The sequence below is a fragment of the Candida metapsilosis genome, assembly GCF_017655625.1.
Source record: "Candida metapsilosis strain BP57 chromosome Unknown scaffold3, whole genome shotgun sequence".
NCBI lineage: Eukaryota > Fungi > Ascomycota > Pichiomycetes > Serinales > Debaryomycetaceae > Lodderomyces > Lodderomyces metapsilosis.
Window position 1 is genome coordinate 679714 of NW_027138161.1, and position 27329 is coordinate 707042.

General features: G+C 39.4%; 11 protein-coding genes across 11 annotated transcripts; 6 read left to right on the forward strand and 5 right to left on the reverse strand. All coding sequences in view use genetic code 12, as the record gives it.

Annotated features, from left to right (window-relative positions):
- Positions 1–1035: 1035 nt before the first annotated feature.
- STE50 (Ste50p) lies at positions 1036–2466 on the forward strand (the record flags this gene model as incomplete). The annotated part of the gene is made up of 1 exon (XM_067692022.1): positions 1036–2466. One exon carries the CDS (start codon positions 1036–1038, stop codon positions 2464–2466), a length of 1431 nt encoding a protein of 476 aa, XP_067548443.1.
- A 233-nt stretch (positions 2467–2699) lies between these two features.
- On the forward strand, positions 2700–3197 carry RPL12 (60S ribosomal protein uL11; the record flags this gene model as incomplete). The annotated part of the gene is made up of 1 exon (XM_067692023.1): positions 2700–3197. The coding sequence occupies one exon, from the start codon at positions 2700–2702 to the stop codon at positions 3195–3197; it is 498 nt and encodes a 165-aa protein (XP_067548444.1).
- Positions 3198–3998: 801 nt separating this feature from the next.
- I9W82_003096 (uncharacterized protein) lies at positions 3999–5208 on the forward strand (the record flags this gene model as incomplete). Its single annotated transcript, XM_067692024.1, has 2 exons — positions 3999–4014; positions 4076–5208. The coding sequence occupies 2 exons, from the start codon at positions 3999–4001 to the stop codon at positions 5206–5208; spliced, it is 1149 nt and encodes a 382-aa protein (XP_067548445.1).
- A 163-nt stretch (positions 5209–5371) lies between these two features.
- On the reverse strand, positions 5372–6157 carry I9W82_003097 (uncharacterized protein; the record flags this gene model as incomplete). The annotated part of the gene is made up of 1 exon (XM_067692025.1): positions 5372–6157. One exon carries the CDS (start codon positions 6155–6157, stop codon positions 5372–5374), a length of 786 nt encoding a protein of 261 aa, XP_067548446.1.
- A 154-nt stretch (positions 6158–6311) lies between these two features.
- Positions 6312–7289, forward strand: I9W82_003098 (uncharacterized protein; the record flags this gene model as incomplete). The annotated part of the gene is made up of 1 exon (XM_067692026.1): positions 6312–7289. The coding sequence occupies one exon, from the start codon at positions 6312–6314 to the stop codon at positions 7287–7289; it is 978 nt and encodes a 325-aa protein (XP_067548447.1).
- Positions 7290–7480: 191 nt separating this feature from the next.
- Positions 7481–8071, reverse strand: TSA1 (thioredoxin peroxidase; the record flags this gene model as incomplete). The annotated part of the gene is made up of 1 exon (XM_067692027.1): positions 7481–8071. The coding sequence occupies one exon, from the start codon at positions 8069–8071 to the stop codon at positions 7481–7483; it is 591 nt and encodes a 196-aa protein (XP_067548448.1).
- Positions 8072–9504: 1433 nt separating this feature from the next.
- On the forward strand, positions 9505–10059 carry HNT2 (bis(5'-adenosyl)-triphosphatase; the record flags this gene model as incomplete). Its single annotated transcript, XM_067692030.1, has 1 exon — positions 9505–10059. One exon carries the CDS (start codon positions 9505–9507, stop codon positions 10057–10059), a length of 555 nt encoding a protein of 184 aa, XP_067548449.1.
- Positions 10060–10102: 43 nt separating this feature from the next.
- On the forward strand, positions 10103–10906 carry I9W82_003101 (mediator complex subunit; the record flags this gene model as incomplete). The annotated part of the gene is made up of 1 exon (XM_067692031.1): positions 10103–10906. One exon carries the CDS (start codon positions 10103–10105, stop codon positions 10904–10906), a length of 804 nt encoding a protein of 267 aa, XP_067548450.1.
- Positions 10907–10922: 16 nt separating this feature from the next.
- CYP5 (peptidylprolyl isomerase family protein) lies at positions 10923–11570 on the reverse strand (the record flags this gene model as incomplete). The annotated part of the gene is made up of 1 exon (XM_067692032.1): positions 10923–11570. The coding sequence occupies one exon, from the start codon at positions 11568–11570 to the stop codon at positions 10923–10925; it is 648 nt and encodes a 215-aa protein (XP_067548451.1).
- Positions 11571–11942: 372 nt separating this feature from the next.
- Positions 11943–18455, reverse strand: I9W82_003103 (uncharacterized protein; the record flags this gene model as incomplete). The annotated part of the gene is made up of 3 exons (XM_067692033.1): positions 11943–14546; positions 14605–14838; positions 14886–18455. The coding sequence occupies 3 exons, from the start codon at positions 18453–18455 to the stop codon at positions 11943–11945; spliced, it is 6408 nt and encodes a 2135-aa protein (XP_067548452.1).
- A 5042-nt stretch (positions 18456–23497) lies between these two features.
- I9W82_003104 (uncharacterized protein) lies at positions 23498–26785 on the reverse strand (the record flags this gene model as incomplete). The annotated part of the gene is made up of 1 exon (XM_067692034.1): positions 23498–26785. The coding sequence occupies one exon, from the start codon at positions 26783–26785 to the stop codon at positions 23498–23500; it is 3288 nt and encodes a 1095-aa protein (XP_067548453.1).
- Positions 26786–27329: the final 544 nt, after the last annotated feature.

Sequence of the window (27329 nt, forward strand, 5' to 3'; positions counted from 1 at the left end):
CTGCTTTTTATAATGCTTTGAAAAGTTGTGGATCAAATTCGCAATTATGCAATTTTGCAGCCACAATTTCAATCGAGTACCACAAAGCCAAGGAAAATTGGGGATCCTTGTGATTAGGGTTTGATACTCGATAAAACGGGTTTAAACACATTCTAGGCGATAATTGCTGATGTCTTCTGATAATTTATAGTCTTAAATCCGTATGAAGCCACATTTACCAGCCTCCTGATACTCCAGTCAATTATATCGTAATTGTAGACAAATCAATCGCGCCAAAAGATACGCCACAACTTTTAACAATCAATTATTATCAAATCCAATTCATTGGCTACATTGATAGTTTACTGAGGCCACAGTTTATTCAATAAAGCACGAATTCATATCGGGTGGCGATACAGATCCGATATTAATTAAGGGGTTGCAATTGAAAGTTAAGGAAAGCCTCACTTGAGTTGAATTCCTCTAAATTGAGGCTCTTGGATTACTAATCTTGAACATATGTTTGTGAATACCGAAGATTTAGAAGCATTGTCAGTGTTGGGGCCAATATTTTGGCAATTGAAGAGATACTTTCGGTATCAAAAAAGCAGTACGACAAATTAAGGGAGATCCCTATTCATGGTTGCAAGAAATAAGGCTTGGAATGAAAAGCAAACTCCATATCTTACACTGCCACTTTTCCACGTACTACGTTTCTTACAACATGGACTGCACACTTCTCTCAGTATGCAGGAATCCACCCAAAGTTTGCTCAATCCATTACATGCATCTCCTCTCCAGAGCTTGTCTATAGCTTCTTTTGACCATATGGTTCCTGCGATAAACCGCACCTTTATCGCTCCCAGTCTTGTGTAACAGATCTTTAGTTCCAACAACTTCATTTTTTTTTTTGTTGGATCAAAATCACATTATTACCTGAAACGCGCAAAAGACAGATCACTTTATCGTAAATAAAATTCACAGTTGCTGAAGTGCATGCAAATACATCGATCAAGGACTTGGCATTGAGAGGACTGGTAACCATAGACAATCGCGATGAATACCCCAAGTTTTAATGATTCGTTTTTGAAATGGGATCCAGCTCAGGTATCCACTTTTATCAACACAATAACCAAAGATCAGAATCGACAGTATGGATCACTATTTTTGGACAACAACATCGATGGATCACTATTGCCATTCTTATCAACAGAGCACTTGAAGGAGTTGGGAATTGATACCTTGAAGATGCGATTAATGATTAAAAAGAGCATCAGTGAGCTTATCACAGAGCACTATAAAAAGTACCCACCACAATCAATTTACGATCCCGAGTACGCTTTAAATAATATCAACATAGACAGCAATCAAATTTCTTTAGAGAGCTTAAAGGTTTCTGCAGTATTGGTACAGGATCTGATCAGGAAATTCAACCGAGAAGGACGAGGACAGCAAGTGGATCTGCCACTTTCTCCCACACAACATGAAATCAAAAAGTTAAACGACAACTTCAAGAAATTAAAGTCAGACTTGATTCCAGTTATCCGATTGCTAAAGGATTCTAAGCCATTGCCAACACCAACGTTAGATCCAGGCTCAACCACTACAATGACTTCACCGACATTTTCCCCACTGCATCTGGTAGATGAAAAGGAGAAATCTGATACAAGACCAAACAGTGGACATCTATCTGACCCGGGACGACTCTCAACTGGCGAAGTACCAAGTCCAACGTCCAAACGTTTCTCTTCGGGAAGTTTATTATCTATGGGCACTGGTCAAATAATCTCCCAATTAGTGTCCAAAGTAGTTGATGACCACTCACATGATTTCAAGTTACAGAAAGTGGGCGCAAAAAAGAACAAAGGTCAGCACAGTAGTACTCTGAGCACATTGCGTCCTACGTTAGTGGAGAACACTTCCTCAGGGTCAACTGTAACTGTAAATACAGATCAACAGAGAACACAGATGCAGCAGTTGCAGCAGCCCCAGCCCCCATCCGTTGGTCAGTTGAGGTCGCCTTTGTATCAACCACAAACGGCAACTGGCCAGCAACACCTCCAGCAGCCAGCAATAGCGCACCCACAGCCTCAAGCACAACCGCAAGCACAACCGCAACTGCAATCGCAACTGCAACCTACTTCAGCCCAACAACATCATCAATCAAGATCACATTCAGGAAATGAGCCGCTCAAGCAGCTACGTGCATCTACGGACGACTCGTGCATGAAGATTCTACAGCACGCAATGAAACGGCACCACATCCCTCGTGAAGACTGGTCGAAGTATGTACTAGTAATTTGTTATGGTGATAAGGAAAGAATTTTAAAACTAGCCGAAAAACCGGTTGTTGTGTATAAGGAACTACAAGAGCTTGGAAAGCATCCAGCAATTATGTTGCGTCAACTAGCGGATGTCCCTTCGTCTGAGTCTGAAGACTATGAGGATTCAAGGATAAGCTCAGATATTCCTGGTGGTGTTTTGTAATGGGTATGTGTGTATAACAAAATATTTTGTACTTATGTCACGTCTAATCACATGACTAAATAGGGCTTGCACTTTAAGTAAGATATGAAAAATAGTATGTACCCTAATTTTGTGTGCGAGATGGAAAGAAAGAAAGAAAAAAAAAACACCAAAAAAAAAATTAATTTTGGCAGTGGAAAAAAAGTTGAAAAGTCTTCCTAAATCACTCCCTAGCATTACATTCATAGCCAACCATGCCTCCAAAATTCGATCCATCTGAAGTTAAATTCCTTTACTTAAGAGCTGTAGGTGGTGAAGTCGGTGCTTCATCAGCTTTGGCCCCAAAGATTGGTCCATTGGGTTTATCACCAAAGAAGGTTGGTGAAGATATCGCCAAGGCCACCAAGGATTTCAAAGGTATTAAAGTTACCGTTCAATTGAGAATCCAAAACAGACAAGCCACCGCATCAGTTGTCCCATCCGCTTCATCATTGGTTATCACAGCTTTGAAAGAACCAGTCAGAGATAGAAAGAAGGAAAAGAACGTTAAGCACTCTGGTAACATTCCATTGGATGAAATCTACGAAATTGCCAGAAAGATGCAAGACAAATCATTCGGTAAGAACTTGGCTTCAGTCACTAAAGAAATCTTGGGTACTGCTCAATCAGTTGGATGCCGTGTTGATGGTAAGAACCCACATGATATCATTGACGCTATAAATGCAGGTGAAATCGATGTACCAGCCAACTAAATTGGGAAGTTGATTGTTAGAAGAGAAGGTGAAAAAAAGAAACGTGTTTTAATAGGGTTTTAATTGATATTTAACGATATTGAGAAACGAAATATAGAGTGATTCTCCCTCGTGAAGTCATTTTGTAAAGAAACTTTATGGAGTATGACAAAGGAGTTTTGGAAAAGAGGATAATGTTTGATTGAAAGAGAACGATGTTTGACATGTTTGCCAACACTCTGGTGCCAAATCTTAGTATTTCAATACTATGCCATATTTGGTTCCTATTTTGGTGCAAACTAAATTGAATTTGAAAGCTGACTACTCACCATTGTATTCTATATTCCACTATAGATACGATCGGTCCATTTCATTAGCTCACATTCGTCGTTGTCTAAATTCAAACGTTTTGAATCTATAAACATTCCTAGTCAGATCTGAAGTATTGTAGAGTTCTCTTACCTCTTTGCAGACAACGGAAGCAGTACTTGCCTCTTGATTGCGTAGGGACCCTTTGAAGGCAAGCTGAGAAATATGGTTTTTTGTCTCAGTTTTACTTTGCATATGACAATGAAAAGCTGTGTGATGTGCATATCTTTTGTGCTACCCCACTTAAAATTGAGAGAGAGAGAACAATTCAGCATAATTTTTTTTTTTTTCCGCTTCAACAAACAACAAACAACAAACAACAAACAACGACAACAACGACAAAGAGAAACACACTTACCGAAATTACATACAACCCCATTCAATAACACTCTTTGGTAGTAAATTGAGAATCAGCAGGAAATTGAAAAATTGAAGAATCATTGAGAATACAGAATGTCCGATAGTGTTGGTATGCATTGCACCATTTTAAAAGAGAAATTGCTTGTTTCTTAATACTAACAAAACTATAGATCGCGTATTTGTCAAAGCAATCTCCACTATTAGAGCCTTATCATCACGCTCCAACTACGGCTCCTTACCACGTCCGCCTCCAGAAAGCCGCATCAAGCTCTATGGATTGTACAAGCAAGCCACAGAAGGCGATGTGCGGGGTGTAATGCCCCGTCCTGTAGGGTTTACTCCTGAAGATGAGGGAGCAAAGAAAAAATGGGATGCATGGAAACGTGAAGAAGGTCTTCCCAAAACAGAGGCAAAGAAACGATATATTGCTTTTTTGATAGAAACCATGAAAGTTTATGCTAGTGGTACACACGAAGCGAGGGAATTGTTGAATGAATTGGAGTATCTTTGGGAGCAAATCAAAGATTTGCCTGTATCAGATGATGAGAATGATAACAACCTCCAGTTTCCGTCTAATGCTCCACTGTTTAGTCACACTGACAGACTCTCCAATAGGACGCCAAGCATTGGAGGTTACGGATCAAGAGGTGGACCTGGTTCAACTGTGGGGCTGAATTTGAACGCCATATACTCACACTCTAGAAAGATGTCGTTGAATGATTACGTACATCAGCAAAGATTACAAAGTCAACAGCCACAAGCACCAACAGGACATTCGACCCAGCCGCATGCTCATTATGAGACTGGTTCTCAGAAGTTTGGAGGATATGGCGGAACTGGATCGGTCTATTCAGTTCCTGCTGAGGAGACTCGCCCCAGCAATGTTGTTGATGACTTTAAGAACTGGCAGAGCGAAGTAAATGCCATCATCAATCGACTTACTAGAGAGTTTGTCAACAGCAGAAGAAGAGGACAAGAGGATATCCCCAACGAAGAAGACGAAGCTGGATTACCATTAGATGATTTCGAAATCAGGAAAAGAAAACTAATTGCTCTTTTGAAAGTTGTTGGGCTTAATGCATGGAAGCTTTTGAAGAATTTTGCTGTTAGTTTGTTCACTATTTTATTCATTGTGTGGTGTGTGAAGAAGAATGTAGTTGTGAAGCGAACATTCACCAAGCAGGAATCTGTAAATGGTAAAGCTAAGAAGGAAATGATTATCAATATGGTTTTGAATACCGATGAAAATAGATGGTTCATCAGGTTATTGAATTTCGTCAATAGCTTTGTTGGCTTTGTATAGGGAAATTTAAAGAAGGGGAGGTTTTACGTAGACTCTTTGGCAAATGATCTTAGATAGAATTGTATTTCCCATAAGTAAAGAGTTATCACTTTGTATTTATTCTCGTAATTTCAATATAAAACCTCTAAAACTAATCAGCAACACCGGTATTACTGAAGCTCTCTCATACCAACAATACTGCATTAACACAACCATCTCTGTCCGGTTCATTCGTAATTTGAGCATACTTACCCCAAACAACCTTACCACCAGCAGTAACTAATCCCAATTCAGAAACATTCACTTCTATGATGGTACCTCTCGTCAAAACACCAAGTTGCGTGTACATTGGCGATTGTGGGTTCTTCTTTACTCCTAAAATTGGCAAAAACACCGTGACTCCCAATTCTGGATGAGTAACGTTGGCTTTCTTTTGCCTCAATGCAGATGGACGTATAATTCTTTCCATCTTCACTGGTCTTCTAGTGAAACCTTCACCAACAAATGTGTGTTTTGTAATCATTCTCTTCCAACTCTTGCTCTTTTTCTTTCCTGTTTTGATAACTTTGAACATTTCTTCCTCAGAAATACCACGGACTTTAGGTAATGGAACTGAAAACTTGTCAGCTTTCTCCAACCTCTTTTGCTTTATACTAGATGATAAAGCCTTGGCTGTATTGTTGGTTTGACGATCCAAAAGATATGTAGGCAAAGCCTCTCCTTCATCTTCCTTGGGAGTCGATGGACCTTTGACTTTGCTTTCTTGATGGGCCTTGATCTTCTTCTTCATGGAAACCTTTTCACTATACCTCTTTTTAGCAAATTGTTTAGCTCTCCAGCCCTTCAAATTCTGAGCATCTTTAGCTACACGGTGGCCTTCTCTTGCCTTCTTCTTTCTCTGCCTCTCTTCATGGTCAAACCTTCTACCATGCTGTTTGATGTGTTGTTCAATATATTCGTTTTGAGGCATTACTGGTTATAAAGGAAGATGTGGTGGTGATGAGAGTACTGCGATGCCCTTCTTACATTTTTTTTTTTTTTTTTTTGTTTTTTTCTTTCTTTTTTTTTTACTTATTTTGATAAGCGAAACTGAAAGAATACTAGTCATCTCCTATTCCTACATCATGTCTGATATTGATAGTATACTAAGGTCCATCATCTCGGCAACAAAGGCTGCAAATACAGCAGTTGAAAACTTGGCTTCGGGAAATGCCCAAGTTGAGCATCCCGAGTTTATCAAAACCCTACTAGAAAAAACAGGTCAATCAGAAGCTGAGGGTATCTCATTAATATCATTGAAAAATGAAGCATTGGCATCTTACATAAATAACTTGGCATTGGTTGTTCTTGGTCAGATAGATAGACTTGACAGCGAGGATAAGGAGGAACTCAAGAATAAAGCTATTGAGCGTTCCATTGTCCAAAGAGTCACCTTAGAGAAAGGTGTGAAGCCATTGGAAAAGAAAATCAACTATCAGATTGAGAATCTTATGAAAGCATTTAGCAAAGCAGAAAGTCAAGAATTACAGGCCAAGAAAGAGGAGAAAGACGACAGCGATGATGAAGATTCTGATGAAAAAGAGGGCAACGACGTGGATTCAGATGAAGATGAAATGGCATTCAGACCAGATGCTGCTGCTCTAGCCAAATTAGCTCCTCAAGGAAGCAAACCTTCCTCCAGTGAAAAATATAGACCACCAAAAATCTCAGCAGTGGCACCACCAACCGCTAAAGACTCTGAAGCTAAGGCTCCTACTCAGAAACTTCAAAGTATGGAAGAATACTTGCAAGAACAAAGTGATCTTCCTACAGCAGAAGCAAGTATCGGATCCACCATTGTCAGTCATGGTCGTGGAGGTGTTAAAACTCAACATGACAGAAAGAAGGAGAAAGAAATTCAAACTTATGAAGAAGCTAATTTTACAAGATTACCTACATCTCAAACCAAGAAGAGTTTCAAACAAAAGCAGAGAGATATGGCTAATCAATTTGCTGGTGAAGATTGGAGTATTTTCAATAAGGATAAAGATTTGGAGTCAGGCACATCGAGAAAGAGAAAACCCACAACCTCATGGGATAGGGCTAAGAGAAAGCGGACATAGCAATATAGACATAAAAATACTCTTGTGATAAGAGAACTCCCCTACAATATCAGCTTTACATAAAAAAAAAACGTACATTTAACGCCACAGTATTCTATAAAAATTTCCCACTACTCTATCAAATTCAGTAGGAAGGAAAATTGGATTTGATTCAGCGACGTAAAACACCTATTGTTATCTCAATGAGTAACTTACTTGTTAGCCTTAGAAAAGTATTCTTTTGAATCCTTTGGAGTAGCCTTGATGGTGTCAGCACCTGGTTGCCAGTTAGCTGGGCAAACTTCACCGTATTTTTCAGTGAATTGGAAGGCTTCCAATAATCTCAAGGATTCATCAACTGATCTACCAACTGGCAAGTCATTGATGGTGATTTGTCTCAAGACACCCTTTGGATCAATCAAAAAGATACCTCTCAAAGCAACACCTTCATCTTCGAGCAAAACACCGTAGTCTCTTGACAAGGAGTGGTTGGTGTCAGCAAGCAATGGGATGTTCAATTTACCCAAACCACCGTCTTTTCTTTCAGCATTGGTCCATGACAACAAAGTGTATTCGGAATCAGTTGAAGCAAACAAAACTTCAGCATCCTTTTCAGCAAACTTCTTGAAAGCGTCTGAGTAGGCAATGATTTCAGTTGGGCAGACAAAAGTCCAAGCCAATGGGAAGAAAGCCAAAATGACCCATTTACCCTTGTATTGTTCCAATGAAATTTCTTCGAAAACACCATCAACGACAGCGGTCTTCTTGAAAGATGGAGCTGGTTTTTGAATTTGTGGAGCCATTGTTATATGTATATGTGTCTATGTATAAAACTTTGATTAAATAAAAAGTTAATAGAAGAAAGGAAAAAGAAAGAGACCAAAAAGGAATTGAATTTTGGGAATAGGGGGGAAAATCAGTTGATATATATATGCCTGTGGGAAATGCATTTTTAGTGGACAGAGTTGCATAGTATGGAAAAAATGTCGTTGTTAACACACTTTGTGTAATTAAGTTTGGCTTCGGAATTGGATGGAAGAAAAAAAAGAAAGAAAGGAAATGTAATACAAAATGTCGTGCTCTCTTTTACATTTGTTTGCAGATCAACGTTACTGAGGAGAGCAAGTAACCAGAGCTTGAGGGAACAGCACAAGCGCTACAAAGTGCTTCATACTTCATATGGTCAGCTTGAAGACGCAATATGGAATTCCGACTTCGGAATTCGTGAACAAATTCACAAGCAAATGCAACAATGAAAATCATGTGCCCCACTATGTTTATATAAAAAAAGGTGTGGCGGCGCCGATGGCATATCTAGACCTTTTTTGGAAGTTTGTAAGCGTTTTCTGGTTATTAAGCATTTTGCGCTAACTTAAAGATGCGACATTTTGAATTTGCTTAGTGAGCATTAAACGATTCCAGACTAACTGAAGAAAAAATAGAAGAGAAGAACCCAACATCAAAAATTAAATGTACCGAGGGAAAAAGAAAAAGAAACGACGTACGCGTGGATTAGTAAAAAAAAAAAAAAGAAAAATGTCGTAACTCCTAAAGAAACGTAAAAAAGCTTACTCTTCTTTTGGATATTATAAGAGCGGCTCTGATATTTCATTGAGACGCCACACTTTTTTACAAACACTAGATAACGTTAGTATGAGCTCTAGTGGCCAAGTGATTATGCACATAGTCCTCGATCGATCTATCTCTGAACACCGGGGTGACAGCCCGAAGAAAATTTTTAAAAAAAAGAAATAAGAAAACAGAAACCACCAAACGTTTTCCGTCAAGGGAAGCCTGATCGGATCATTACGGTTTTACAATTCACACAGCAAAAGGCTTTGGTCAGATGATGTTACACCTTAAGAAAGTTAAAGTTATACTTTCTTTGTCTCTATATTTACTTTGATGTATTATTACTAGAGGACTCATGCATGAAAAATCTGTTCATTATTAAATGGATTGGTTACATGCCCCACCTTTTATGCACATTAAAGTTATTTCTAGAAAGTTCTTTTTGGTTGAGAAAATGTTACACCACTGGCTGTGGTAATGATTTCAACAAGCCCAACTACCGTAGACTGGATCAAATCTCCAGACGCATTGGCCATCCATTAGCTAGCCCTTTCTTGACTAGGTCTTTGAATAATGTGTTCCTTCCTTTATTCTCTCGTATAATTGGATGATCGGAAAAAAAAAAAATAATAAAGTGTCGTTGAATAAATCTACATCGGTCCAAATGACTGCAAACGACATCTACTTTTTCAAGTTCTTGGTTAGCAATCAAGTGTTCTACAGAACAAAGTTCACGTATGCATTAGTAAACATAAAGCCATTGGTACCAGGCCATGTTTTGGTTGTTCCACTTCGCACTACAGCATTACGCTTCGGAGATCTAACAGCTGATGAATCAATCGATTACATGAATACCTTGCAATTGATACAAAAGTTTATTATCAAAACTTATAAAGCCGATGCACTCAATATTGCCATTCAAGATGGTCCGGAAGCAGGACAACTGGTTCCACACCTACATACACATATTATTCCACGATACAAGACAGATGGGTTTGGTGATTCCATCTATAGTAAATTAGAATCTGAAGATTTAGAAAAGGAGTATAAACAGTTTGAAGTTAGGAAGCAGCTATATCGTGATCACTTAAAGGTTGCAAAGAGTGAGTTGAGTCAAAATGATGCTGATAGAAAAGAACGTACTCCAGACACTATGCAAGAAGAAGCTACCTGGTTGAACAACGAGATTCAAAAATTTATTGCGCATTCAAATACATAGACAATCTTTATAGACAATACAAAACAACTACAAGCTTAATATAATGGAGGCATTGGATGAGATACAATGGAAATCTCCCGAATTCATACAAGAGAGAGGTCTAAACACAGCCAACGTGTTGGAGTATTTTGCTCTTTCCCCATTCTATGATCGTACTTCAAATAATCAAGTGTTGATGATGCAATTCCAATATCAACAAATACAAATCCCAGTACATATATCATTCCATCAATATTTCCAATCACGATTGTCTGAAATGACAGGGATTGAATTTGTCATTGCATTTGTCAAGGAACCAGACTTTTGGGTTATACGCAAACAAAAGAGGTTGAATCCGCAGAGTGCTATTGCTTTACAAGACTATTACATTATAGGTGCAAATATATACCAAGCACCAAAGGTCTATGACGTCTTGTCTTCGCGATTACTCGCGACTGTGCTATCACTCAAGCTGTCAATAGATACCTTGAACAACATGACAAGTTATCACATTTCCGATGGTGCTCATTCATTCAACAACTCCATACATGACAACAGTAAGAATAGAAATCTGACATCCAGCACAGCCATGACTACTACACCAGGGCAAACGAATTCAGATCCCACACCAATTAGTAACCTAGAAACACCAATAGCAATGACAGATAGCCCTGCGATTGGTGTGCCAGCTACTATGCTAACTACGCCAACGCAAGCAAGCTCCACTGTGCCTAGTGCAGCTGCATTTGACACTCTATTAACAGAAGCACTCAATGATACTACAAATAAAAACTACTTAGAGGATATTCCATTATATGGACATGGAAGTACATTAGAATCACTAGGTATCAAATCCAACCCTATATAGATTATACAGAAAAATTCTAGAGTTCATCTTTTTGGACATCTTCCTTTTGACCCTCTCCCTTTTCAACCTCGAGTTCTCCGGCTTTAGCAATCTTGATCTCCTTGGCTGGACGATCGCCACGATTAGTTTTGACATTTTCAATATAATCAACAACATCTTTACCATCAATAACTTCACCAAAAACAACATGTTTACCATCCAACCAACTAGTGACGGCAGTAGTGATGAAAAACTGTGAACCATTGGTGTTTTTACCAGCATTGGCCATACTCAATCTATATTTACGATCATGCTTCAATTGAAAGTTTTCATCTTCAAACTTGTTACCATAAATGGATTTACCACCAAACCCTTGACCAGTTTCATAATCACCACCTTGAATCATAAAGTTTTTAATCACACGATGGAAAATGGATCCAGTGTATTGTTGTTTTGGATCAGTTGAAATGGCAATTGTCTTGAAATTGTCCACAGTTTTAGGAACAATGGTTCCAAACAATCCAATAGTTATACGTCCAATTGATTTACCATCCTCTTCAATGTCGAAGAATACCTTGTTTGTAATTGGTGGGTTTTCTGGTAAATCTTTAGCTGCGGCTACTTGGCCAAAGAAGTAGAATAATACAGAAGCAAATAAAGCAAGTGCTGTTAAGAATTTCATCATGGGGAAAAGTGTGGATGATAAAAGTGGAAAAGGAATTGAGGTTTTTTCTGTTTTTTCAAATTTGCCAGCGTTTTTTCAATTTTGAGATTTTTTATTCTCGCGGTGTGACAGAAGCTGCTTCAGAGAATTTCAAGACTACACCAAAATTTACGTAAAATGTCTCTACTATATTATACAAAGTAAACTTATATATGCCAAGCTAAAGTGAAATGCAACGGAAAATACCCAAAGTATAAAAGGATATGTTTTTGAAAAATAGTAATACACAGAAGTGTAGCTAAAAGTATGCAATAACCGAAATTCGTAATCTAAAGTACGACATTGAAGAATAATGAAAAGGAGTGAGGAAACGTTTCCTCTCTCTTGTCCCGTTTAATGGAAGATGAAAAACAAAGTCATGATGGATATAATCCAACTTGGAACCATCATCACTCTTGATCCTGAACCTTCGTACGTGTTGATAGGTGCAACTGATACTTGTGATGATGATTCAATTGAAGAAGAAGAAGAAGGTTGTTGTTGTTGTTGTGATAATGTCCTCCATGAATTGGTTGAGGTACTGGATCTGGTTGTTGGCAATTGGGTCAAACTGTCAATAGATGATGGGTTGCCCGTTGGTTGTTGTGTATACTGTGATCCTGGTGATTGTGTTGGTGAAGAGCCACCCGTTCCTCCTGGACTATTTGAAGCTGCTCCCTGATTAGATTCTATGTCTGAATTTACAGAAACTGGGGTTGATTGAGATGCTGCATCGGTTGCACCAGTTGCGCCAGTTGCACCAGTTGCGCCAGTTGTTCCAGTTGCTCCAGTTGTTCCAGACACAGGTGATATACCCCCACTAGGTGTTGTAGCTGCTCCTGAAGTAGGTTGCAACTCAGAACTTTGCAATGGAGATGTTTGTGGATTAGCTGTTTGCTCTTGTCCAGAGGTTTGAGTAGGTGCACCCACTGTTGGCTGGTCTGTACCATTAGGAACATCGGTGGCACTTGTACCACTTGGTTGTCCGTTTACAGTTTGAGCAGTGTTTGATGATGGACTGTTGGTGTTGGATCCTGGGGTACCTGAAGAAGGCAAAACTGGTGCAGAGCCAGTTGGTTCAGTTCCTGGTGATGTAGTACCAGATTCTCCTTGTGTATTTCCTGGCGAGTCGGTATCAGCGATCGAGTTGGATTGCAAAGCAGACCCAGTCAGCGAGCTTGTATCGACACCTGATTCGGTTTCCTTATTGCTGTTTGTAGTATCAGTGGGAGTCGTGTTAATGGTCTCTTCAGTTGATCCCAGAACTTGTCCAGATGATGCAGTAACCACAGGTGAAGACTCACTTGTATGACTTGTAGTATCTGGTAATCCTCCAATGGAAGTGCTGTCTGCTGGTACAGAAGAGCTTTGTGGTGCTGGCTCTGAAGATGGAATTGTGTTGGAATTGATAGTTGAGTTACCATATGAGGCATAAGAGGACCTTTGACTCGAAACAAAACTGGACACAGTAGATGATAGTTGCAATGTTGAGAATGAGGTGGTGATACTCTCGCTATTGTCTTCCGAAATTGATGAAGAATCGATTGAATCGGTTTCACTTGAAGGAATATAAGACGATGAAAAAGATTCGTTGGTGTCACTTGTAGTTGAGCTGGAATCAGTGGAAGTGGAATCATGATCACCTGCAATTGTTGAACTGAAATCTGATGACACTTGGCTACTTGAAGATTCACTATTCATTCCAGTTTCGCTTGATGATGAATCAGAACTGGTGTCCAGCTCGGTTGAAGAGCTTTGTGTTGCCGATGATTCCTCTGTACTCGACAGAATGCCGGTTGTAGATTCGGATTCTGAAGAAGACTCACTGAAGTTGGATGAGCTGGATGAGCTGGATGAGCTACTGCTGGTTTCACTATCAATATCAGATGTTGATGAATCTGAAGAGTAGCTCAGTTCCATTGATGAAGTATCACTTGGTTCATTGCTAGATGCATCTGAGCTTGATGAAATATTGTCATTTGACTCACTGGATGATTGATCAGCACTAGTTGAGAGACTTTCCAGTGAGCTTGCAGCAGTAGACGAAATCGAGGGATCTGTTACCGCAATTGTGGTCGAACTTGAAGATGGAACTTCGACGATCACTGTATCTGTTCCTCCGGGTTGATTATAGCTTGTCAACGTAGTAGTGTAGCTTCCTGACCAAGTTTGTGTAATAGTTGTCGTTGGATTGTTTGGATCAAGGACCACAACAACATCTGTTTGACCGGGCTCATTTGTAACAGTAGAAGTGGTTGCGTAGGACATACTCCAAAACTTGGTGGTAGTTACTGTTGGGTTGGCTGGGTCTAAGACATGGACGATATCAGTGGTACCAGGACCAAATGTTTCAGTAGATGTAGATACTTCCAGACCAGTCCAAAACTCAGTGGTGGTGACAGTTGGATTACTTGGTTCCAATACATGTACAACGTCAGTGCTTCCTGGTCCAAATGTTTGGGTGGATGTAGTAGCATTGTCTCCAGTCCAGAATTCAGTTGTAGTGATAGTTGGGTTGGCTGGGTCTAAGACATGGACGATATCAGTGGTACCAGGACCAAATGTTTCAGTAGATGTAGATACTTCCAGACCAGTCCAAAACTCAGTGGTGGTGACAGTTGGATTACTTGGTTCCAATACATGTACAACATCAGTGCTTCCTGGTCCAAATGTTTGGGTGGATGTAGTAGCATTGTCTCCAGTCCAGAATTCAGTTGTAGTGATAGTTGGGTTGGCTGGGTCTAAGACATGGACGATATCAGTGGTACCAGGACCAAATGTTTCAGTAGATGTAGATACTTCCAGACCAGTCCAAAACTCAGTGGTGGTGACAGTTGGATTACTTGGTTCCAATACATGTACAACGTCAGTGCTTCCTGGTCCAAATGTTTGGGGTGGATGTAGTAGCATTGTCTCCAGTCCAGAATTCAGTTGTAGTGATAGTTGGGTTGGCTGGGTCTAAGACATGGACAACATCAGTGGTACCAGGACCAAATGTTTCGGTAGATGTAGATACTTCCAGACCAGTCCAGAACTCGGTGGTGGTAACAGTTGGATTGCTTGGTTCCAATACATGTACAACATCAGTGCTTCCTGGTCCAAATGTTTGGGTGGATGTAGTAGCATTGTCTCCAGTCCAGAATTCAGTTGTAGTGATAGTTGGGTTGGCTGGGTCTAAGACATGGACGATATCAGTGGTACCAGGACCAAATGTTTCAGTAGATGTAGATACTTCCAGACCAGTCCAGAACTCGGTGGTGGTGACAGTTGGATTACTTGGTTCCAATACATTACAACATCAGTGCTTCCTGGTCCAAATGTTTGGGTGGATGTAGTAGCATTATCTCCAGTCCAGAATTCAGTTGTAGTGATAGTTGGGTTGGCTGGGTCCAAAACGTGCACAATATCAGTGGTACCAGGACCAAACGTCTCAGTAGATGTAGATACTTCCAGACCAGTCCAGAACTCGGTGGTGGTAACAGTTGGATTGCTTGGTTCTAAAACGTGAACAACATCAGTGCTTCCTGGGCCAAAAGTTTCGGTCGATAAGGTTGGTTCCAGTCCAGTCCAAAACTCAGTGGTAGTAACAGTTGGGTTGAATGGATCCATTACATGAACAATATCGGTACTTCCAGGACCATTAATCTCGGTTGAAGTAGTAGGTTCTGAACCAAGCCAGAATTCCGTGGTGGTAACAGTTGGATTGTAAGGCTCATAAACGTACACAGTATCAGTGTTTCCAGGCTCGTTTGTAGCCGTTGTTGTAGTGATTTCTTCTCCGGTCCAAAATGTGGTTATAATCACAGTAGGATTGGCTGTATCAAATATCTCAACAGTATCGGTTCCACCAGGAGCATTAGTTTGTGTTGTTGTTGATTGGAAGCTGCCTGTCCAAAACTTAGTAGTGGTAACTGTAGGATTGGCTGTGTCAAGCACGTGAACAATATCGGTTGCGCCTGGTGAATGAGTTTCTGTTGAGGTTGTGAGCTCGTCACCTGTCCAAAATTCAGTTGTAGTCACGGTAGGATTCGATGGATAAAGGACCTCAATCAGATCGGTGCCTCCTGGCAGGTTGAATATTCTGGAGATTGTAGTTTCATTTCCTGTCCAGAATACGGTTGTTGTGACTGTAGGATTTGATGGATATTCAACTATCACCGAGTCAGTTCCTCCTGGTTGATTGGTAGCTGTAGTTGTGCTTACTTCACCCCCAGTCCAGAACACGGTTGTTGTAACTGTAGGGTTGGATGGGTATTCAACAATAACTGAGTCAGTTCCACCTGGTTGGTTTGTAGCTGTGCTGGTGGTAATATTCTCTCCTGTCCAGAATGTAGTTGTAGTTACAGTAGGATTTGATGGATATTCAACAATAACTGAATCGGTACCACCTGGTTGGTTTGTAGCTGTGCTGGTTGTGATCTCACCTCCAGTCCAGAATGTAGTTGTAGTCACGGTAGGGTTGGATGGATACTCGACAATAACTGAATCAGTGCCACCTGGTTGGTTTGTAGCTGTGCTGGTGGTAATATTCTCTCCTGTCCAGAATGTAGTAGTCGTCACAGTTGGATTAGATGGATATTCAACAATAACTGAGTCAGTTCCACCTGGTTGGTTTGTAGCTGTGCTGGTTGTGATCTCACCTCCAGTCCAGAATGTAGTTGTAGTCACGGTAGGGTTGGATGGGTATTCGACAATAACTGAATCGGTACCACCTGGTTGGTTCTTAGCTGTGCTGGTAGTCAATGATGATCCACTCCAGAAAGTAGTAGTCGTCACAGTTGGATTAGATGGATATTCAACAATAACTGAGTCAGTTCCACCTGGTTGGTTTGTAGCTGTGCTGGTTGTGATCTCACCTCCAGTCCAGAATGTAGTTGTAGTTACAGTAGGGTTGGATGGGTATTCGACAATAACTGAATCGGTACCACCTGGTTGGTTCTTAGCTGTGCTGGTAGTCAATGATGATCCACTCCAGAAAGTAGTAGTCGTCACAGTTGGATTAGATGGATATTCAACAATAACTGAGTCAGTTCCACCTGGTTGGTTTGTAGCTGTGCTGGTTGTGATCTCACCTCCAGTCCAGAATGTAGTTGTAGTTACAGTAGGGTTGGATGGGTATTCGACAATAACTGAATCGGTACCACCTGGTTGGTTCTTAGCTGTGCTGGTAGTCAATGATGATCCACTCCAGAAAGTAGTAGTCGTCACAGTTGGATTAGATGGGTATTCAACAATAACTGAGTCAGTTCCACCTGGTTGGTTCTTAGCTGTACTAGTGGTCAATGAAGACCCGGTCCAGAAAGAGGTTGTTGTCACTGTAGGATTTGAAGGATATTCAACAATTACAGTATCAGTACTGCCATACCCGTTTGTTTTCGTTGTTGATGATACACCAACTCCAGTCCAAAACACCGAGGTTGTAACTGTGGGGTTTGATGGGTACTCGACAATTACAGTATCAGTACCACCGAATCCATTTGTTTGCGTTGTCGTTGAAACAACTGGCCCGGTCCAAAACGCAGTGGTGGTGACAGTTGGGTTTTTGGGGACATTGACAATGACCGTGTCAATTGCACTTGTAGGATTGGTGATGGTTCTCGTGGTGGATTTTGTACCTGTCCAAAATGACGTCAATGTAGTGGTTGAATGATATGGTGTGTCAATGATAACAGTGGCTGTACCTCCAATACTGTTGGTAAAAGTGGCTGTTGATGTGGAAACTCCATAGTGTGATGTTGTCAAGGTTGTGGTTGGAATTGGCTCTATAATTTCAATAGTTTTTGTCTTGTCTACTCCTGAAGAGAATGGCAATGTTGTTATTCCTGTAGTAGACCCAAGAATAGTTGAAGTTGTAACGACAACAATGACACCATTGGCACCAGCTTCACTATTTTGATAAGATCCCCATCCATATCCTTCTTCGCCATAATCATCTGTGCTGGAGCTTCCCACACACTGAACTTCATTGATGTATGTAACCTTAACTTGTTGGCCATCAGGGACTCTATACAATGCATCAATAAATGGTCTATAACCAGCTGGGACGTTTTGAAAGTTGACAAGCACTTGAGAACTCAGACACAGGCCGGTTACGGTGTAGTCTGAAGAGTAGCTTTTTGGGAAAGCCCACTCATTAAAGTTATTGGAGTAACCAACGTGCCAATTTGAACAGTCAATTTGGGCACCACCAGCTGCCGCAAACCCAATTGTACCTGAGGTATAACCCTTGGCACAATTACCACTCACCATATAATGCTGAGCTTCATTTAATGAAGGTACACTTCTGTAGGCAGTGTACTTATCAGAAGTGAATTTATAATCCGGTTTTCCAAAATTAACATTTATCGAAAGTGCATTTGGTCCATCAGTGAATGTAACTGTATTTTGACCAACTTTATAGCACAGTGCATCTATGACGTCAGCATTACCTCCTGATCCACCGATATTGAATGATAGTGGAATGGAAAGGGATCCTGTTGCTTGTACATTGGATTGTAATGCAGATTTCACGGTACAGGTCAATGTTGAATATGTCACAAGAATCTCACCCGGATTCATTTGACAAGTTGCGTATGAAACTCCATCGGCAGTTAAATCGACTGATGTTTGACTTGTGATGAATTTGAAGACACATGGCATCATTAATGTAAATGTATCACCTGGAGCTTGTTTCGAACCGTCTAAAGACCAACCTAAAACAGCAGTCCAAGTAGGGTTGTTCGGCGAAGCATTGATATACCCTGTAGAAGCTGCTTTCCAAGTAAGTGAATTGAAACTGTTGAAAATCCCAGAAACTTGTGCAGCAGTAGTTAACGTAAGAATATGTACAAATACAGACAATTGAGCCCAAATATGCATTCGCGTCATTTTGATGATCTATTAGTAGTGTGTAGTTTCTAAACGATTGTGTTTGAAAGTATGAAATCCTGAAATTGAAATAGCATTTTCAATTTGGGGGAAAATACCTATGCATTTATAGCTTCATCTCTGTGTATCTTTGAACAAAAGCTTCAGCATAAGATGCATAATTTCTAAAGTTCTTAGTTGATGGAGTTTTTCCGTAATTACGGTCACTTAACACCGAGTAAGCTTTTCCTCATCCTGTTGCTGTTGTGATATTTTTGTGAAATATGGAGAAGCAATAGATGAGGATGAGATTCCACTGTATTGTGTAATAAATGCAGAATGCATGTGGAGTTAAATGTGCTGTGATTGTGTGATTTTAGATTTAGAAAAGGATCACAGTATTGTCAAATACCATCACTGTGTATGGAATATTCAAAAGTTTAGTTTGTTGTATTTCGAATTGATTTTGGTCAATTTTCCATTAACATCTTTAGTCTTGTGTAATTAAAATAAAAAGAAATTTTTCTCTTTCTCTTTTTCTTTTTGTACTTCGTGCCACTTCTTTTCTTTTATATGCAGAGACACAATCTATTTTTCTTTTTTTTTTCTTTAGTCAGCCAAAATCAAAGTTAAATACTTGTATACAAAAGGGACTAAATACAAAGGAAAAGGTGAAGAAAGTTTAAACCTCAATTGAGGAGTTTTATGTTGCAGTTCAGCTCTAATTGATCAAAAAAAAAATACTAAAAAAGCTTCCTTTATAGAGTAGAAAGAAGTACTCCAAGAAGTACGAAGATAAGTGCAGTTGCTGTGACCCTTTTTGCTTTTTCCTTTGTTTTGCACCAATTGACTAAAAATAAATCATAGTACAATAATAATAATAATAATAGTAGTAGCTAACAATAAACCCTTTTTGCTCTCTCCAAATTATTTTCTTGTCTCTAATGTTTTACACTTGCTTTGAAATTTGTGACAATTTTTAGATGTATTATCCTTCCGTTTTGCCGCGTAATTTGGCTTGTTGGTTTCGTCATCAAGGCACTATGTAAGTGTAGTGTGTACCACGCAATCCAGCTAATCTGAATTTTCTAGGCAGGAATACTACTCAGGTGGAAATAGTTTAAACCAAGTGTTGCATTTTATCATACGATGCAACATTTGATAGCAAATGAAATATCAAACGTTTGTTCGTAAAAAAACTGTAAAATTCCAATTGACCCTCCTGTATCAGCTGCGAATGTTTTTACAGTAGAAACTCAACCATGACTGTGGAGATACATTTAACCGAATAAAATCCCAAATAGATATTGTATTGAGGTATGACGTATGTCTCGTGTTTGATTGCACCTCAGTAATCGTAATTGTGTAAAATTTGTTCTTAATACAATAAGACACCAACAATAGTTGGAATTCAGTCTCTCGAGTTACCACATGCAACGAAAATATGGCTCCGTCAAACATGAAATTCATCAAGCATACTGATAAGATGGGTTCGTAACCATTACAGTACATTTGCAATACTCATCCTTTGTCAATGTTCTGAGTTGGCTTAGAACATTCCACAGAGTTGATTCTTTTCTCATTGCTACGCAATTCGGCATGGCAATTGGGAACAGAAAAGAGGCAAGGTGCTTGAGCATTGAGTGACCCTGTGGGGAGCTGCACTCGTCTTCCATCGGAGAATAGGGGGTGAAAAAGGGTAAAGAGGGGAGACAGGGTTATGAACTCAGCGGAGAGGATATTGTGCTACCCAAAAAAATAGGTATATGCAGTCAAGTGATTTTAAGCGACTATGCACTAATTCCTTTCTAAAATCGTCAACATTCCATCGGCATATTTTGAAAAACAGTATTATAAAATTATCTCTTGGTATCATAACCCTTTCACAAACCCCATATGGAAAATTTCATTGTGTGAGTGTGTGTGTGTATGGCTCAAATGAAATTGAATAAAGCAATTGTTTTGTTTTGTTTTGTTTTCTGTTGACACTGGATAAGGTTTATGATATTATTCAAGTAGCATGGAGTTTGATACACATGTACTACTCAAAGATCTACAACGGTTTCCGCCGTTTTCGCTTCTACCAGTCTTTTCTATATCATATATGGAAGCATGCCACAAAATCGTAGAAGTGAAAAAGCTTAAACTTCATCTAATGGGTAATAGGGTCAAATTTCATTTTACTTTTTTTTGTAGTCATATGAAAAATTTAGTCGTCGTTGTACCGAGATGCACAAAACTATGAAAGAGAACGCCTTTTCTTCAAATACATATGCAGAAGCCATCCTTTCATTGTTTGTAAAAGCAAATTGTCACATTCAATTAAATTTGTTTATCTTTTGCTTTTTTCTAATGAGGCAGGGTTGTGCATAATAATAATAAAAAGTAAACATTTTTGAAATATAATATAATTTTTTCATAGATAAAAAGAATATGCGGAGTTTAGCAAATTCAGTTAGTGAGTGAGTGAGTGAGTGAATATGTGTAAATTTCAATTGTACTATATGGAAGATAGTCTTGTTTTTTTTTTTTTCACTTCGGAAAGAATTGATAGACTCCCCGTAAAACTTACTTTGTTCTTTGTTCTTTGTGTGTGTGTTGCTCTTCTTCTTCTCTCTTTGTTGATAAATTGGGTTATATTTCCGGTTTTTATATATATATATATATTGCAAACACACACAAAAAAGAAAAAGAAAAAGAAATAAACTGAATCCAAACATGAAACATGGCACCTGTACCAATCACATAGCCACATCTACTAGCATAGCCATATATGTTTGTCCCTATGGTGTAGATCGACTTCTACACCACCATCTCTCCAAAGATTTCCATTTCTTTGCTGCCGCATCGTCTTCCCAATTTTTAACTTTATTTTTTTTTTTTTTTTCTTTTTTTTGCTCCTTTTCTCCTTTTCAGTTGTTAGTTAAAATTTTAAAGTTTCTTAAGCAGGGGGAGAGGGGAGGATACACTTTCTGTTCTTGTTGAATTAGTCCTACATTTGCATAAACATAAGAATACTTAGTTTGTTTTTCTTCAATAACTTTTATTTGCCAAGAATTCCCAATAATGGTTACTATTTTTGGGGCCCTTCGAAAGATCACAAAACAAACACTTGCCAAAAAAGAAACAAAATAGAAATAGAAACAGACTTCATTCATTGGCCAAAAAGTCTTTGCGTTTGTGGGCTCTACGGAAGAAACAAAGGAAATGGAAAAACGGAAAAATGGAAAATAGATATTTCTTATCGACTACGTCATACCTTCCACTGAAAGTTGAATTAGATATGATATATGTCAGAGATGAGTGACATATTCCATTATTGTAGTTTACGAGAGAAAATACGTTTTTCGAAATATGCTTCCTCTAAACAATTGCTCTATTGTCTATTAATCGTAGCCACCCCCCTTTGGTACATTTTTTTAGTCATTTCTCATTCATTCATTCATTCATTTTTTTCATTTTAAACAAACGCCTGAAATATTGTGTACAAAATCATTTATTGTATACGCCTCTAGTCAGCAATTCTTCGGTTAAGTGATGTTCAAAATAGCCTTCACCGTAATTGGCTTTGTGTAGCATTGCTTTCTGCTGATTATTTTTTGTGTTTGCCAAAGAAAGTTTTTTCTAGGATCAGCGGTAGTAGAAAAAGATCTCGACAATTATTATGCATCATGCAATGTGCACTCTGTAACCTGAAATACAAGGAGATTCCTCGCAGACGCCTTCCATAAAGAAGCCAAGAAAGCGCTTCTGTTATAGTAAAGCTTGACTTTGAGTCATGGAGGAAGCTTAGTGCTCTTCCTTCGCATGACTAGTTGGTTTAATGTGCGATCATAAACGAAAAAGTTTTTCATTTCTTTAGTTTGTAACCAATTTAAATTCTTAAATTTCATTTAGTCACATATTACAAATCAAAATATATGATTCACCTTTGCAAAATGATATTATGAACAGGAGCCAACCTCGAGGCAAATACCAATTTAACCTTTTGTTTTTTTTTTCAATCTTTACCGGTTAAGGGAATAAATTTTCTTTTCAAAAAAAAAAACATGCTATTAATTTCGCTAATATTAATATTAATATATCTATCTATCTAACCAAACTAAACTAAACTAAACTAAATGGTATTGTATTGTAATTTATCCGTTGCAATTTCATCTTTTTCCTTTTTCTTCTTTTTTTTTTAGTCTAAACCGCACAATTTCATACAAATCAACAACAATGAAAAGCATTTAAAAATAGGCAATGTGCATAATAAAACGTTGCCTTTAGACGGTGAACGTTATGGATAGAGCGTAATAAGAAAAGTACTTGCTTATACAATCCTTACCGGAATAAGGCAATCCCAGTTGGACTTCTTCCATATTGGATTGAAATTGAAATTTGTGAGTTTGTTAGCTTCATTAAACTGCTTATTTAGGACAACTTACAAAGTTTATTTCTTTAACCCCGCTGTCCAATTGGTTCATAACCATATTGGTAACCGCTTTGTAGGATAGAAACAACGGACTAAATAAATCACCTGATTTATTTGCTTTTAGTCAATTGAGTTGACTAAAAAAAAAAGAACAATGGATGTATCAAGTCGTAAAAATGTAAAAAACAAGTTTGATACTTTTGCACTTGGTGCAGACAGCATTCAAATTCAATAAAGTTGTGGCGATGGAGGGGGTATGAAAAAGAGAAGAGTTTCAATGCTCCGCGTTTCAGCGGCCAAGAAAACTACTGGTTATTAGTTTTGAAAAGGCAAATAATATGCTTTCAAACCGCAATCTAGTCGTTCCGCATTCAGAGTTACGATTAGAGCTGTATCAAAAAAATCAATACTTTCTATTTCTGACTACATAGCTAAATTATGAATGTAAAACCGAAATATAAGACAAAACATACAACACGTTCCAATTGAAGTGTCCACCGAAATTGTTAAATAAATGAAAATTACCGAAACCGAAAACTTTGGAAACTCTGCCCCAATCTCACAAAATAGAATACTTTAAAATACAATGGAGTTAGTTGAAAATGGACTCCAAATGAAGTTCCAATCTTTTAAAAATACTGCCTCTTTAAAACAAGATAGAGACAATGATGAAAAGACCAGCTAATATTGTAGACACTCCTTGGGTGGATCCGCTACCGTCGTAGCTTGAAATTATTGGAGTATTGACGTTGGTTGTGGTAGATTGGATCAACGTTTCTCCTGAACCGTTTCCTGATCCATTACCCGATCCGTTTCCATTGTCTGGACCGTTTCCTGATCCATTACCCGAACCGTTTCCTGAACCGTTACCTGAACCATTTCCATTTCCATTGCCTGATCCATTACCCGATCCATTGTCTGATCCATTACCCGATCCATTGCCTGATCCATTACTCGATCCATTGCCTGATCCATTACCCGATCCGTTTCCATTGTCTGGACCATTTCCTGATCCATTGCCTGATCCATTTCCTGATCCATTACTCGATCCGTTGCCGTTGTCTGAACCGTTTCCTGATCCATTACCTGATCCGTTTCCGTTGTCTGAACCGTTTCCTGATCCATTACCCGAACCGTTTCCTGATCCATTTCCTGATCCATTACCTGAACCATTTCCATTGTCTGGACCGTTCCCTGAACCGTTACCTGAACCATTTCCATTTCCATTGCCTGATCCATCACCTGATCCGTTTCCACCACTTCCATTTCCATTTCCACCGTTTCCACCTGGTGTAGCAGAGGAAGTGGTTGGTGCACTTTCTGTCGTACCTTGACCTCCGTTACCGTTGCCATTATCAGTTGGTGTGGTCACAGTAGTATCCTGACCTCCGTTTCCGTTACCATTATCAGTTGGTGTGGTCACAGTAGTATCTTGACCTCCGTTACCGTTACCATTATCAGTTGGTGTGGTCACAGTAGTATCTTGACCTCCGTTACCGTTACCATTATCAGTTGGTGTGGTCACAGTAGTATCCTGACCTCCGTTACCGTTGCCACTACTGGTTGTTCCAGATTGTGTCGACGAAGTTAATGATTCACTAGAAGAAGATGTAGTAGTAGTAGATTCTGTGGTTGGGACACTTGAAGGAGTAGTTGTAGATTCTGAAGTACCTGGGCCTGAAGATGGATTTGAAGGGCTGGTACTGTTTTGATAGGGTGGTGTTATTGAGGAGGAAGAAAAATCATCGGATGATACTTGACTCAGGGACAGCAAGTCAGTAGCTGAAGAGCTTGAAATTGGTTCTGAACTTGAAGGTGGTTCTGATGAGCTCGGTGGCTCGGATGAACTTGGTGGTTCTGAACTTGATGGTGGTTCTGAGCTTGAAGGTGGTTCTGAACTTGAAGGAGGTTCAGATGAACTTGGTGGTTCTGAACTTGATGGTGGTTCAGATGAACTTGGTGGTTCTGAACTTGATGGTGGCTCTGAACTTGAAGGTGGTTCAGATGAACTTGGTGGTTCTGAACTTGAAGGTGGTTCTGAACTTGATGGTGGCTCTGAACTTGAAGGTGGTTCAGATGAACTTGGTGGTTCTGAACTTGAAGGTGGTTCAGATGAACTTGGTGGTTCTGAACTTGAAGGTGGCTCTGAACTTGAAGGTGGTTCTGAACTAGATGGTGGCTCTGATGAACTTGGTGGTTCCGAACTTGATGGAGGTTCAGATGAACTTGGTGGTTCTGAACTTGATGGAGGTTCGGATGAGCTTGGTGGTTCTGAACTTGATGGTGGTTCTGAGCTTGAAGGTGGTTCTGAACTTGAAGGTGGTTCAGATGAACTAGATGGTGGTTCAGATGAACTAGATGGTGGTTCAGATGAACTAGATGGTGGTTCAGATGAACTAGATGGTGGTTCAGATGAACTAGATGGTGGTTCAGATGAACTAGATGGTGGTTCAGATGAACTAGATGGTGGTTCAGATGAACTTGGTGGTTCGGAACTAGATGGTGGTTCAGATGAACTAGATGGTGGTTCAGATGAACTAGATGGTGGTTCAGATGAACTTGGTGGTTCGGAACTAGATGGTGGTTCGGAACTAGATGGTGGTTCGGAACTTGATGGAGGTTCGGATGAGCTTGGTGGTTCTGAACTAGATGGTGGTTCTGAACTTGAAGGTGGTTCTGAACTAGATGGTGGCTCTGATGAACTTGGAGAGTTGATTGGATCCCATTCAATCACAGTTGCAGTTTCTCCCGGAGTGGCAGTGATGGTAGTAGTCCATGTTGAGACACCAGTATAACTTGAAGTAACAGTAGTAGTTGGGATTGGTACTTCAACAACAATTGTCTTGGTATTTCCCGGTTCAGTATTGAAAGGTAAGGTAGTTACAGCAGTAGTTGATCCAAGCCATGTTGATGTAGTGACGACAACTTCATTACCATTTGCACCAGCTTCGTTATTGTTGTATGCTCCCCAAGTTACCAGTCTTGACTTATCGCGAGGAAATAATTCGCCTGCGCATTGATATCTGTTTGTGTAAGTTGTCCTCAATTGCTGTCCAGTTGGACGAGAAACTAAAATATCGATAAATGGTCTGAATCCAGCAGGTATAGCACCGTAGTTGATTGTGTAAGAGCGTCCATTACAACTTGAAGAAGCACTGATAGCTTCTGCAACCTCTGGGAGATACCAAGCATTCAATTGATTGGTTATAGCTGAATGGATGGTTGAACAATCAAGTGTACCTCCACTGTTGAGTGTGATTCCCAAAGTACCACTTCTATATCCATTTGGACAAGTACCTCCTAACAAGTACAATTGATCTTTGTTCAATGATGGAACCACACGATCGTTGAAAACAATGTCATCATATGGAATCAACAAGTTTGTATTGGTACCACCTTCAAAGTTTGCAGTTGTGGTCAAATTCTTGTCTCCATCAGTAAATGTCACATCATTGGTACCTGGGGTGAAACACTTGGAGTTTTCCAAATCAACTGATCCACCAGAACCTCCAACGTTGAAAGTAAGTGGGAATCTCACAGTACCAGTAGCATCAGTACTAGCTTTAACGTTGTTACTAGCAGTACACTTCAATTGAGAATATGGAACAACTAAATCACCAGGCAAGAATTGACAAGTAGCATAAACGGTACTACCAACATCTAAATCAACACTTTGTTGAGTGGTAGTGAACTTGAATACACAAGGCATGTTCAAGGTGAATGTGTCACCAGCATGGACGTTTGAGCCCAAGATTTTCCATGACAAGGTTGCAATCCAACTTGGTGCTGAAGGTGTTCTGTAACGATAATTGGCTCCATTTTCCCAAATTAAACTATCAAAGCTTTGGAAAACGTTGGTAATTTCAGCAGCTTGAGTGATGGCTGTGAGTGCAAGGGCAAAATATATAGCCACGATTGACAAATGTTTAGCCATTGGGTTTGTAGTTGTTGTGATGATGCAAGGGAGTGAAATTTTTAATTGAGAAATGGCCGAATCTACATCTATTTATAAGAAAAAGTTTTCAAGAGACGACGACAATGTTATGACTACACGGGCAAAGGAGATATACGTTCTGTGTCCAATTCCATACCTTCTTGTTTTGTAAAACCCCATTGCCAATGAAAATGTATTGTTTCTAAAATTTTGTATGTGTTGGCTGCGAAAGTCTCTTAACTCCGTAAAACTAAAAAAAATATGAAATTCCATTTCCCATTTTGTGATTTGAAATATTATATTTCACCTCCCGTTGTTAAAAAGAGACCCGTAACGCTTGGAATACAGTTGTTTTGGGTGTAATTAGGAGGCTTTGGAAATGACCAACTTACAAACAAAACACGCACAGGGCTTTTACCCACCAAAAGGATGTTTGGTAGAATAGTAAAGCGGTCTATGAAGTATCCACAGGTGAAGGAGTTTGCAATTGTTTCTTTGTATTGTAAAAGACTGCCTCAGTTTCTTGGAAGCGTGTGTATACGTA